This window comes from Oncorhynchus keta, chromosome 2, assembly GCF_023373465.1.
Source record: "Oncorhynchus keta strain PuntledgeMale-10-30-2019 chromosome 2, Oket_V2, whole genome shotgun sequence".
In the NCBI taxonomy this organism is placed as follows: Eukaryota; Metazoa; Chordata; class Actinopteri; order Salmoniformes; family Salmonidae; genus Oncorhynchus; species Oncorhynchus keta.
Genome location: NC_068422.1, coordinates 7,533,591 through 7,547,726, shown reverse-complemented (window position 1 = coordinate 7,547,726; position 14,136 = coordinate 7,533,591). Strand labels below are relative to the sequence as shown.

Here is a 14,136-nt window from a genome sequence, read left to right as displayed (position 1 = left end):
CAGGAGTGGGAAAATGCAACAGGGTTGGAACTGAGGTAAGGTTTCTATTCTTACATTGACAGTTTTTTAATTAGTTTATTTATTTTATTAAACACTGCTGTGAAAATGTATAAACTAAGGAAAAAACAATTGGTTCCAAAAAAAGGAGGAAAATCTTATGTTGAGAGACTGAAAAATATGAGATCAGAGCAGAACATGTCAACTATTCCACAGTGGAAGGGAAGCAGGGATGTAAATAGAAGGTTACCTGCTACTACGCTTGGCGCGGGCTCTGGCATAGTACGCTTCGTATGATTTTGGTTTCAATTCAAGTGCCTTTGTAGCAAACTCCTCAGCCATCCCAAAGTCCTGAATGTAATAACAAGTGATCCATGAGTCAGATACCGAGGACAATAGAGGTACTATCCAGTACTGTTACTATTAGTAACTACTATGTATTACTCTGGAATGCATGTATTCATAATATACTATACATGTGTCTCAAATGGCACCCTATTCCATTTATAGTGTACCTGGGCCCAGGTCAAAAGTAGTGCACTATATAGGGAATAGGTTGCCATTTGGGATGGATCCATGGTCAGAGCCCACCAACTCACGTTCAGTTTCCTCCGACATCGGGACAGATTGAGTAAGATGGACACTTTGAGCTCCCTGAAAGTCTTGAGGTCCTCACTGAAGCCTTCACGGGGGAACTTTTTGAGGGCGTACTGATAGCGCTGTGCTGCCTCCTTTACCTTCCCTTTCTGTTGAATAGACCGACACACACAACATGTTATTCATACAAGACAGACAACATATAACTCTTATTGACCATTCAAACAAATCTGTAAACTCTTGAGGATAAAAAAAAATCAGTCAAAAGTGTAGACAAAAGCATTGCAAATAGTTTGATTAGATCACATGTTCTTTCTTGGATATGAATACTGTTGTCACGCCCTGACTGTAACGGCATTCTTCCTCCTCTTCAGAGGTTCGGATTATTCTCTATGTTTGGTTAGGTCAGGGTGTGACTCGGGTGGGAAATTCTATGTTTTATGTTTTTTTGTTTTTGGCTGAGTGTGGTTCCCAATCAGAGGCAGCTGTCTATCATTGTCTCTGATTGGGGATCATACTAAGTCCGAACTTTTTCCCACCATTAGGTTGTGGGATCTTGTTTTCTGTTTAGTTACTGTTGCCTGACAGAACTGTGCATTTTCGTTTTCGATTTTGTTATTTTGTTTGAGTGTTTTTTGAATGAAAATCATGAACATTTACCACGCTGCGCCTTGGTCTACTCTGGAGAGCCATTACAACTGTATATACAATACCTGTCAAAAGTTGGGGCACACCTACTAATTTAAAGGTTTTTCTTCATTTTTACTATTTTCTACATTGAAGAATAATAGTGAAAGACACCAAAACTATGAAATAACACATATGAAATCATGTAAACTCAGCAAAAAAAGAAACGTCCTCTCACTGTCAAATGCGGTTATTTTCAGCAAACTTAACGTGTACATATTTGTTTGAACATAACAAGATTCAACAACTGAGACATAAACAAAACAAGTTCCACAGCCATGTGACTAACAGAAATGTAATAATGTGTCCCTGAACAAAGGCGGGAGGGTCAAAATCAAAAGTAACAGTCAGTATCTGGTGTGGCCACCAACTGCATTAAGGACTACAGTGCATCTCCTTCTCATGGACTGCACCAGATTTGCCAGTTCTTGCTGTGAAATGTTACCCCTCTCTTCCACCAAGGCACCTACACGTTCGAGACTTTTCTAGGGGGAAATGGCCCAAGTCCTCACCCTCCGATCCAACAGGTTCCAGACGTGCTCAATGGGATTGAGATCCGTGCTCTTCGCTGGCCAGGGCAGAACACTGACATTCCTGTCTTGCAGGAAATCACACACAGAATGAGCAGTATGGCTGGTGGCATTGTCATGCTGGAGGGTCATGTCAGGATGAGTCTGCAGGAAAGGTACCACATGAGGCAGGAGGATGTCTTCCCTGTAACACACAGCGTTGAGATTGCCCGCTCCAGAGTACAGGCCTCGGTGTAATGCTCATTCCTTTGACGATAAACGCAAATCTGATGAGACAGGGGTGTCAGTGAAGAGCACTTTTTGCCAGTCCTGTCTGGTCCAGCAACGGTGGGTTTGTGCCCATAGGTGACGATGTTGCCGGTGATGTCTGGTGAGAACCTGATTTACAACAGGCCTACAAGCCCTCAGTCCAGCCTCTCTCAGCCTATTGCAGACAGTCTGAGCACTGATGGAGGGATTGTGTGTTCCTGGTGTAACTCGGGCAGTTTTTGTTGCCATCCTGTACCTGTCCCTCAGGTGTGATGTTCAGATGTACCGATACTGTGCACGTGTTGTTACACGTGGTCTGCCACTGCGAGGATGATCAGCTGTCCGTCCTGTCTCCCTGTAGCGCTGTCTTAGGCATCTCACAGTACGGACATTGCAATTTATTGCCCTGGCCACATCTGCAGTCCTCATGCCTCCTTGCAGCATGCCTAAGACACATTCACACAGATGAGCAGGGACCCTGGGCATCTTTCTTTTGGTGTTTTTCAGAGTCAGTAGAAAGGCCTCTTTATTGTCCTAAGTTATCATAACTGTGACCTTAATTGCCTACCGTCTGTAAGCTGTTAGTGTCTTAACGACCGTTCCACAGGTGCATGTTCATTAATTGTCCATTGAACAAGCATGGGAAACAGTGTTTAAACCCTTTACAATGAAGATCTGTGAAGTTATTTAGATTTTTACAAATTATCTTTGAAAGACAGGGTCCTGAAAAAGGGACATTTCTTTTTTTGCTGAGTTTAGTAACCAACATTTTTTAATTTTATATTCTTCAAAGTAGCCACCCTTGATGACAGCTTTGCAAACTCTGGGTATTCTCTCAACCAGCTTCAAGAGGAAACTTGTATGCCATCTGTTAAATTACAAGCCTTGTTAGTTACGCCACAGAAAAAGCCAGCAACTCTCCCACTACCTATGATTGGCTGGAGTGGGCTGGACAATGCCCGAGAGAGGAGTTCTGACTGGTCTGCCATAGAAGGCTTCTGTCTATTTGAGCTCGTCTTTCTGTGTTGGTAATCCTATCAAACATGTTTGTGTAGTTGAGCTGCATAAGTGTTGCTCTCCACTTTCTGGAGGATCAAGTTTTGAAATCAGTGGAATTAGAGTATGATGACTAAGGAGATGGAGAAAACACCTGTCTCTGGATTACATCTTCAAACTAAGGGCAACCATGGCATGGCATTCCTGACAGGGAGACACGTCCATCATGCATGATGATGTATACAGGTAAGTTAGTCTAGCGTTAGCTTGCTACATTTTCAGATATTACACATTTACTAATGTTGACAGAACGTGTTTAATTTCAAGCTAAAATGTACTCTTAGCTAGCTAGCTAACATTATCTGGCTGGCTCCCGAGCTGATGTTATTATTAGTTTCCCAGAGCCATGTGCTGTTCTAGTTAGAGCCTAATGTTAGCTAGTTAACACTGAACATGGATGGTTAGCTCCCAGCACTGTGGCATTGTTGGCAGTGTTCATTGTTGTTTAACTAGCTAACAATAGCTGGCTGGCCCGTTATCTAACGTAACATGACGTGCGTGAACTTACACTTTGTTTACCTAGCTAGCTACATTGTTTACCTAGCTACCTAGCTATATGTCTTAAGTTAAAGTGTACTGTTAGCTAGCTAGCTAACGTTAGCTGTCTGGCTCCCTAACTGACGTTATTATTTCCCAGAGCCATTTGCTGTTCTAGTTAGAGCCTAATGTTAGCTAGCTAACATTGAACATGGTTGGTTAGCTCCCAGCACAGTTGCATTGTTGGCACTGTTCATTGTTGTTTAACTAGCTAATGTTAGCTGCTGGCTCGTTAGCAAACGTTATGTGACGTGTGTACAACAACCGTTGAATATGGCCGGTGTCAGTCTGCAAAAAAGCATCATGAAGTTGTTGCCAGCAGGGCTGGTTAGGCTGTTTTCATGTTATCCAGAGGTAAACAATTAATCGGCCAGAGCGTCAAGTGTGCGCTCCGAGAGCGAAACGAGATGGGTGGGGCTAAAGCTTAAGAAGATGTGAACCATGCTGAATGGGTGTAGACAAAGAACAGCTCTTCACTTAGATAGCAAAACATTCAAAGGCAATTTTCTCAAAAGTGAGTTTACAAGTTGATCAACTTTCAAAGCGGAATTACTTCCCCATTGTTCCTCAAATGCAGTGTATGATATACCATTTTGTATCTCTGAGTCTACTTGTATCTAATGTAAAAAACACAATTTCAAATTTTGCTACATAAGACCGGATCCAGGTGGTGAGTCACAAATAGCCCTTACATAGCCTGGAGGTGTGTTTTGGGTCATTGTCCTGTTGAAAAACAAATGATAGTCCCACTAAGTGCAAACCAGATGGGATGGCGCATCGCTGTAGAATGCTGTGGTAGCCATGCTGGTTAAATGTGCCTTGAATTCTAAATAAATCACAGACAGCATCACCAGCAAAGCACCCCACACCATCACACCTCCTCCTCCATGCTTCACGGTAGGAACCACACATGCGGAGACCATCCATTCACCAACTCTGCATCTCAAAAAGACACAGCGGTTGAAACAAAAAATCTACAATTTTTGACTCCTCAGACCAAAGGACACATTTCTACAGGTCTAATGTCCTTCTGTATACCACCCCTACCTTGTCACAACACAACTGATTGGCTCAAATGCATTAAGAAGGAAAGAAATTCCACAAAATAACTTTTAACAAGGCACTCCTGTTAATTAAAATGCATTCCATGTGACTACCTCATGAAGCTGGTTGAGAGAATACTAAGAGTGTGCAGAGCTGTCATCAAGGCAAAGGTTGGCTACTTTGAAGAATTTCAAGTATAACATATATTTTGATTTGTTTAACACTTAATTGGTTACTACATGATTCCATATGTGTTATTTAATAATGTTGCTGTCTTCACTATTATTCTACAATGTAGAAAATAGTACAAATAAAGAAGAACCCTTGAATGAGTAGGAGTGTCCAAAATTTTGACTGGTACTGTATATATTTTCTTTCTTATATGTATGAATATTTTCCAACAACAGGTGACAGTCCTTCCTCAGATTAGGGTAGGGCCTCCTGATCTCACCTTATAGAAGCTGTCTCCCTCCTCAATCAGCTTACTCAGTAGAATGATCATGATGTCGGGTTTGGAGGTAGCCATGGCCCATGTGGCTGGACCTGAAGAACACAGGATGAGAAAGGAACGATAAAAACATGTTGTTTTGGAGTCACAGTAAACATGTAACAATAACAAGTGACAACAACAAACAAACAAAGTGGCAGGAATGACAGAGATAGACAGACGTCTGTCCACTGCAGAGACAATTACGCTATTCTCTCTCTAACATCTATTGATCCTGTTATTAAAGGTTCTGTGCACAGATAAAGGATCTGTTGGGACAAAAGCCCAGCCTTATCAATCAATAGCCACAAGCCAAAAGGGTAGAAATATGAAATAACAAAACGCAAAATGATGCAGCTGTTAAAGGCTGAGTCACTCCCAATCTAACTGCCTTATGTCAGGTGGTGTCACTCCTATGCAACGCTCATCCCTCAACTGACAGTCAGCACAGGCGGAATCATCGCAGAAAATATTATTCTAACTAGGATAACTTATCATACAGTATCTCTCTGCAATAGCAACACTTGAAACACATTTACACATTGATTGGAGAGGACAAGGTGGGTGGCCTTCTTGCATGAGGACAAGATGGGTGGCCTTCTGCATGAGGACAAGATGGGTGGCCTTCTTGCATGAGGACAAGGTGCATGAGGACAAGGTGGGTGGGGCTCCTGCATGAGGACAAGGTTGGTGGCCTTCTTGCATGAGGACAAGGTGCGTGGCCTTCTTGCATGAGGTCAATGTGCATGAGGACAAGGTGCATGGCCTTCTTGCATGAGGACAAGGTGCGTGGACTTCTTGCATGAGGACAAGGTGGGTGGCTTTCTTGCATGAGGACAAGGTGCGTGGCCTTCTTGCATGAGAACAAGGTGCATGGCCTTCTTGCATGAGGTCAAGGTGCATGGCCTTCTTGAATGAGGACAAGGTGCGTGGCCTTCTTGCATGAGGTCAAGGTGCATGGCCTTCTTGCATGAGGACAAGGTGGGTGGCCTTGCATGAGGACAAGGCGGGTGGGCTTATTTCATGAGGACAAGGTGGGTGACCTTCTTGCATGAGGACAAGGTGGGTGGCCTTCTTGCATGAGGACAATGTGGGTGGCCTTCTTGCATGAGGACAAGGTGGGTGGCCTTGCATGAGGACAAGGCGGGTGGGCTTATTTCATGAGGACAAGGCGGCTAGGATTCCTGCATGAGCTTAAGGTGGGTGGCCTTCTTGCATGAGGACAAGGTGCATGAGGACAAGATGGGTGGCTATCTTGCATGAGGAGAAAGTGGGTGGGCTTCTTGCATGAGGACAAGGTGCATGAGGACAAGATGGGTGGCTATCTTGCATGAGGAGAAAGTGGGTGGGCTTCTTGCATGAGGAAAAGGTGCATGACATTCTTGCATGAGGTCAAGGTCAGTGGCCTTATTGCATGAGGTCAAGGTGCATGGCCTTCTTGCATGAGGTCAAGGCGGGTGGCCTTCTTGCATGAGGTCAAGGTGCATGGCCTCCTTGCATGAGGACAAGGTGCAAGAGGACAATGTGGGTGGCCTTCTAGATGAGGACAAGGTGGGTGGGGCTCCTGCATGAGGACAAGGTTGGTGGCCTTCTTGCGTGAGGACAAGGTGCATGGCCTTCTTGCATGAGGACAAGGTGCGTGGCCTTCTTGCATGAGGTCAAGGTGCATGGCCTTCTTGCATGAGGACAAGGTGCATGGCCTTCTTGCATGAGGACAAGGTGCGTGGCCTTCTTGCATGAGGTCAAGGTGCATGGCCTTTTTGCATGAGGACAAGGTGGGTGGGCTTCTTACATGAGGACTAGGTGGGTGGCCTTGCATGAGGACAAGGTGGGTGGCCTTGCATGAGGACAAGGCGGATGGGCTTATTTCATGAGGACAAGGTGGGTGGCCTTCTTGCATGAGGACAAGGTGGGTGGCCTTCTTGCATGAGGACAATGTGGGTGGCCTTCTTGCATGAGGACAAGGTGGGTGGCCTTGCATGAGGACAAGGCGGGTGGGCTTATTTCATGAGGACAAGGTGGCTAGGATTCCTGCATGAGCTTAAGGTGCATGGCCTTCTTGCATGAGGACAAGGTGCAAGAGGACAAGGTGGGTGGCCTTCTTGCATGAGGTCAAGGTGCATGGCCTCCTTGCATGAGGACAAGGTGCAAGAGGACAAGGTGGGTGGCCTTCTTGAATGAGGAAAAGGTGCATGGCCTTCTTGCATGAGGAAAAGGTGCATGGCCTTCTTGCATGAGGACAAGGTGTGTGGCCTTCTTGCATGAGGTCAAGGTGCATGAGGACAAGGTGCATGGCCTTCTTGAATGAGGACAAGGTGCATGGCCTTCTTGAATGAGGACAAGGTGCATGGCCTTCTTGCATGAGGTCAAGGCGGGTGGCCTTCTTGCATGAGGTCAAGGTGCATGGCCTCCTTGCATGAGGACAAGGTGCAAGAGGACAATGTGGGTGGCCTTCTTGCATGAGGACAAGGTGGGTGGCCTTGCATGAGGACAAGGCGGGTGGGCTTCTTGCATGAGGACAAGGTGCGTGGCCTTCTTGCATGAGGACAAGGTGCGTGGCCTTCTTGCATGAGGACAAGGTGCGTGGCCTTCTTGCATGAGGACAAGGTACATGGCCTTCTTGCATGAGGACAAGGTGCATGGCCTTCTTGCATGAGGACAAGGTGCGTGGCCTTCTTGCATGAGGTCAAGGTGCATGGCCTTTTGCATGAGGACAAGGTGGGTGGGCTTCTTACATGAGGACTAGGTGAGTGGCCTTCTTGCATGAGGACAAGGTGGGTGGCCTTGCATGAGGACAAGGCGGGTGGGCTTATTTCATGAGGACAAGGTGGGTGGCCTTCTTGCATGAGGACAAGGTGGGTGGCCTTGCATGAGGACAAGGCGGGTGGGCTTATTTCATGAGGACAAGGTGGCTAGGATTCCTGCATGAGCTTAAGGTGCATGGCCTTCTTGCATGAGGACAAGGTGCAAGAGGACAAGGTGGGTGGCCTTCTTGCATGAGGTCAAGGTGCATGGCCTCCTTGCATGAGGACAAGGTGCAAGAGGACAAGGTGGGTGGCCTTCTAGATGAGGACAAGGTGGGTGGGGCTCCTGCATGAAGACAAGGTGCGTGGCCTTCTTGCATGAGGACAAGGTGCGTGGCCTTCTTGCATGAGGACAAGGTGCGTGGCCTTCTTGCATGAGGACAAGGTGCGTGGCCTTCTTGCATGAGGACAAGGTGCGTGGCCTTCTTGCATGAGGACAAGGTGCGTGGCCTTCTTGCATGAGGACAAGGTGCGTGGCCTTCTTGCATGAGGACAAGGTGGGTGGGGCTCCTGCATGAGGACAAGGTACGTGGCCTTCCTGCATGAGGACAAGGTGCATGGCCTTCTTGCATGAGGTCAAGGTGCGTGGCCTTCTTGCATGAAGACAAGGTGCGTGGCCTTCTTGCATGAGGAAAAGTTGTGTGGCCTTCTTGCATGAGGTCAAGGTGCGTGGCCTTCTTGCATGAAGACAAGGTGCATGGCCTTCTTGCATGAGGACAAGGTGGGTGGCCTTCTTGCATGAGGACAAGGTGGGTGGCCTTCTTGCATGAGGACAAGGTGGGTGGGGCTCCTGCATGAGGACAAGGTGGGTGGTCTTGCATGAGGACAAGGAGGGTGGACTTATTTCATGAGGACAAGGTGGCTAGGATTCCTGCATGAGCTTAAGGTTGGTGGCCTTCTTGCATGAGGACAAGGTGCATGAGGACAAGATGGGTGGCCATCTTGCATGAGGAGAAAGTGGGTGGGCTTCTTGCATGAGGAAAAGGTATATGGCATTCTTGAGTGAAACAAGGTGGGTGGGCGTCCTGCCAGAGGACAAGGTGGGTGGGATTCTTGCATAAGGACAAGGTGGGTGGGCTTTTTGAATGAGGACAAGGTGGATGAGGACAAGATGGGTGGCCTTCTTGCATGAGGACAAGGTGGGTGGCCTTCTTGCATGAGGACATGGTGGGTGGCCTTCTTTCATGAGGAAAAGGTGGGCGGGGTTCTTTCATGAGGACAAGGTGGGTGTGCTTCTTGCATGAGGACAAGGTGTAGTGTGCTCGAGGCTGGGTATGCTGTCATAACACATCATAACCAACTGGAATGTAAACATCTACCTATAAATAAAAGCAGTCCAAGTTAGAGTTATCTCTGTCATGCTGGGATTTAATCTGATCGCAGGTTAGAGGCATTGCTGCTTTTAAAGGCAATTTACGATTGAGCTGACATATCCAGCATTTACCATAAACAGGATCTCCACGAACGCTGGAATACTGCTTTTAAAAGCCAATGCCTATAACCCGCGATAGGATAGAATCTTGGTCTCAGAGTTAATAGTAATACCTGAGTGTTATTTCTCAGCATGGGGGTTGTAGATGGGGGTTATATCTAAGCTGGCCTGCTGACACAGACCATGACGACACTAAGACAACACAGAAAGAGGAGGTAGGGCTGTCAAAATGCCTGCTGGGGTGAGATGCCGAGAGCCTTGGGATTACCTCTAGGCCGAATGGGCAGTGTCTGACATCCTGGTACAGCAGAGAATTCGAGTGGGTCATGAGCAAGGGAGGGAGGGGGAGTGCAGTGGGCCAGAGTAATCAAAAAATAAAAAACAGAAAAGGGTGCGTAGAAGAGAAGGCAAGTGGGGAAAAAAAGACAAAGAGAAATAGGTGGAGGATGAAGAGTGAGGAGAGGAACAGAAAAAAGCAGCAGGGATAAGAGGAAATAAAAGCACACTAACAACAGCCTGTCTCAGACATCACACATTGAAGGACAGAGAGACAGAGAACATGAACAAAAGAGAGAGCAGAGAGAAAGAAAGAAAGATAGAAAGAAAGAATTAAAGAGGGAGAAAGAATGAACCAGAGAGATCTGAAATAGGGGAAGAGAGAGAGACTACAGGAGGACACAGTAAAACAACACAGAAACATCTACAGATCTGAGGAAGGACAAGCCAGAGAGAACAGACACATACTACAGGAGGAAACAGTAGAACACCACAGAAACATCTACAGATCTGAGGAAGGACTAGCCAGAGGGAACAGAGAAATACTACAGGAGGAAACAGTAGAACACCACAGAAACATCTACAGATCTGAGGAAGGACTAGCCAGAGGGAACAGAGAAATACTACAGGAGGACACAGTATAACAACACAGAAACATCTACAGATCTGAGGAAGGACTAGCCAGAGGGAACAGAGAAATAGTACAGGAGGACACAGTATAACAACACAGAAACATCTACAGATCTGAGGAAGGACTAGACAGAGGGAACAGATAAATACTACAGGAGGACACAGTAGAACAACACAGAAACATCTACAGATCTGAGGAAGGACTAGCCAGAGGGAACAGATAAATACTACAGGAGGACACAGTATAACAACACAGAAACATCTACAGATCTGAGGAAGGACTAGCCAGAGGGAACAGATAAATACTACAGGAGGACACAGTATAACAACACAGAAACATCTACAGATCTGAGGAAGGACTAGCCAGAGGGAACAGAGAAATACTGCAGGAGGACACAGTAGAACAACACAGAAACATCTACAGATCTGAGGAAGGACTAGCCAGTGAGAGCAGAGAAATACTACAGGAGGACACAGTATAACAACACAGAAACATCTACATATCTGAGGAAGGACTAGCCAGAGGGAACAGAGAAATACTACAGGAGGACACAGTATAACAACACAGAAACATCTACAGATCTGAGGAAGGACTAGCCAGAGGGAACAGAGAAATACTACAGGAGGACACAGTATAACAACACAGAAACATCTACAGATCTGAGGAAGGACTAGCCAGTGAGAACAGAGAAATACTACAGGAGGACACAGTATAACAACACAGAAACATCTACAGATCTGAGGAAGGACTAGCCAGAGGGAACAGAGAAATACTACAGGAGGACACAGTATAACAACACAGAAACATCTACAGATCTGAGGAAGGACTAGCCAGAGGGAACAGAGAAATACTACAGGAGGACACAGTATAACAACACAGAAACATCTACAGATCTGAGGAAGGACTAGCCAGAGGGAACAGAGAAATACTACAGGAGGACACAGTATAACAACACAGAAACATCTACAGATCTGAGGAAGGACTAGCCAGAGGGAACAGAGAAATACTACAGGAGGACACAGTATAACAACACAGAAACATCTACAGATCTGAGGAAGGACTAGCCAGAGGGAACAGAGAAATACTACAGGAGGACACAGTATAACAACACAGAAACATCTACAGATCTGAGGAAGGACTAGCCAGAGGGAACAGAGAAATACTGCAGGAGGACACAGTATAACAACACAGAAACATCTACAGATCTGAAGAAGGACAAGCCAGTGAGAACAGAGAAATACTGCAGGAGGACACAGTAGAACAACACAGAAACATCTACAGATCTGAGGAAGGACTAGCCAGTGAGAGCAGAGAAATACTGCAGGAGGACACAGTATAACAACACAGAAACATCTACAGATCTGAGGAAGGACTAGCCAGAGGGAACAGAGAAATACTACAGGAGGACACAGTATAACAACACAGAAACATCTACATATCTGAGGAAGGACTAGCCAGAGGGAACAGAGAAATACTACAGGAGGACACAGTAGAACAACACAGAAACATCTACAGATCTGAGGAAGGACTAGCCAGAGAGAACAGAGAAATACTACAGGAGGACACAGTATAACAACACAGAAACATCTACATATCTGAGGAAGGACTAGCCAGAGGGAACAGAGAAATACTACAGGAGGAAACAGTAGAACAACACAGAAACATCTACAGATATGAGGAAGGACTAGCCAGAGGGAACAGAGAAATACTACAGGAGGACACAGTATAACAACACAGAAACATCTACAGATCTGAGGAAGGACTAGCCAGAGGGAACAGAGAAATACTACAGGAGGACACAGTATAACAACACAGAAACATCTACAGATCTGAGGAAGGACTAGCCAGAGAGAACAGAGAAACACTACAGGAGGACACAGTATAACAACACAGAAACATCTACAGATCTAAGGAAGGACTAGCCAGAGGGAACAGAGAAATACTACAGGAGGACACAGTATAACAACACAGAAACATCTACAGATCTGAGGAAGGACTAGCCAGAGGGAACAGAGAAATACTGCAGGAGGACACAGTATAACAACACAGAAACATCTACAGATCTGAGGAAGGACAAGCCAGTGAGAACAGAGAAATACTGCAGGAGGACACAGTAGAACAACACAGAAACATCTACAGATCTGAGGAAGGACTAGCCAGTGAGAACAGAGAAATACTGCAGGAGGACACAGTAGAACAACACAGAAACATCTACAGATCTGAGGAAGGACTAGCCAGAGAGAACAGAGAAATACTGCAGGAGGACACAGTAGAACAACACAGAAACATCTACAGATCTGAGGAAGGACTAGCCAGAGGGAACAGAGAAATACTACAGGAGGAAACAGTAGAACACCACAGAAACATCTACAGATATGAGGAAGGACAAGCCAGTGAGAACAGAGAAATACTGCAGGAGGACACAGTAGAACAACACAGAAACATCTACAGATCTGAGGAAGGACTAGCCAGAGGGAACAGAGAAATACTACAGGAGGACACAGTAGAACAACACAGAAACATCTACAGATCTGAGGAAGGACTAGCCAGAGGGAACAGAGAAATACTACAGGAGGACACAGTATAACAACACAGAAACATCTACAGATCTGAGGAAGGACTAGCCAGAGGGAACAGAGAAATACTGCAGGAGGACACAGTATAACAACACAGAAACATCTACAGATCTGAGGAAGGACTAGCCAGAGGGAACAGAGAAGACAAGCAGTATGGTGCACCAGGAGCAGCAGGGGGAACATACAAAACAGTGGGGTTCAGCTGTTCGCTCAGCTCCAAAGAGACAGTAACAAGTTGCATCCCAAATGGCCCTGTGTTCTGTATTTAGTCCACTATTTCTGGTCAATAGTAGTGCACTATATAAGAAATTAGGTTGCCATTTAGGATGCAGATTCTGTATTGCTGTGTCATCCTACTGCAGCATGGATAGTCTTTGAATTGTGTCAAATCCTGGCTGCATCTAGAAGGGCACCCTTTACCCCACAGAGCACTAGTTTTGACCAGGGCCCATTTTGGACAGCCCCTGTCCAAAATCTATTGGCTTCCTGTCTAACACCATTCTCAATACCTATCTTGGCTCCCTTCTTGAGCAGGGTAACCACCACGGACGTGTTCCTGCAGCCCACGGCCCGGTCCAGAGGACACATCCCACTGTAGTCCACATGCTCTATCATCACCCCCTGGTCCACTAAGAACTGGACCTGCGAGGACAGACAGCAGACGGGGGGTGGGGGGAGAACAGGGGGAGGGAGAACAGGAGGGAGGGAGAACGGGTGGAGGACCGAGGACAGTACGGAGGATGTGAGAATGAGGGGAGGGAGAATGGAGGGAGAAGGGGGGGAGGAGGGAGAGCAGGGGAGGAGGTAGAACGGGTAGAGGACGGAGGACAGTAGGGAGGAATGAGAATGGGGGGACGGAAAACAGGGGGAGGAGGGAGAACAGGGGGGGAGGAGGAGAACGGGGGGAGGACAGGGGAGGGGGGAGAACGGGGAGAGGATGGGGAGGAGAGAGAACAGGGATGAGGGAGGACAGGGGTGAGAAGTGAGGACGGGGGCAGGAGGGAGGACAGTGGGAAGGAGAGTGAATGGGGAGAAGAGGGAGGACAGTGGAGGAGGGAGGACAGGGGGGAGGACAGTGGGGAGGAGGGAGGACAGGGGCGAGGACAGTGGGGAGGAGGGAGGACAGTGGGGAGGAGGGAGGAATGTGGGGAGGAGTGAGGACAGTGGGGAGGAGCGAGGACAGTGGGGAGGAGGGAGGACAGTGGGGAGGAGGGAGGACAGTGGGGAGGAGCG

The 14,136-nt window shown here is 46.8% G+C and overlaps 1 protein-coding gene across 1 annotated transcript in view; it reads right to left on the bottom strand.

Moving 5' to 3' along the window:
• Positions 1-14,136, bottom strand: part of LOC118380780 (protein TANC2-like) — a 159,842-nt gene that overhangs the window by 2,428 nt on the left and 143,278 nt on the right. Inside the window, exons 21-24 of the mRNA XM_052471256.1 lie at positions 13,413-13,545; positions 5,149-5,240; positions 597-743; positions 248-348 (exon numbers count right to left, since the gene is read on the bottom strand). Of these exons, the coding sequence (XP_052327216.1) occupies positions 248-348; positions 597-743; positions 5,149-5,240; positions 13,413-13,545 (473 nt within the window). The remainder of the gene's footprint in view (positions 1-247; positions 349-596; positions 744-5,148; positions 5,241-13,412; positions 13,546-14,136) is intronic.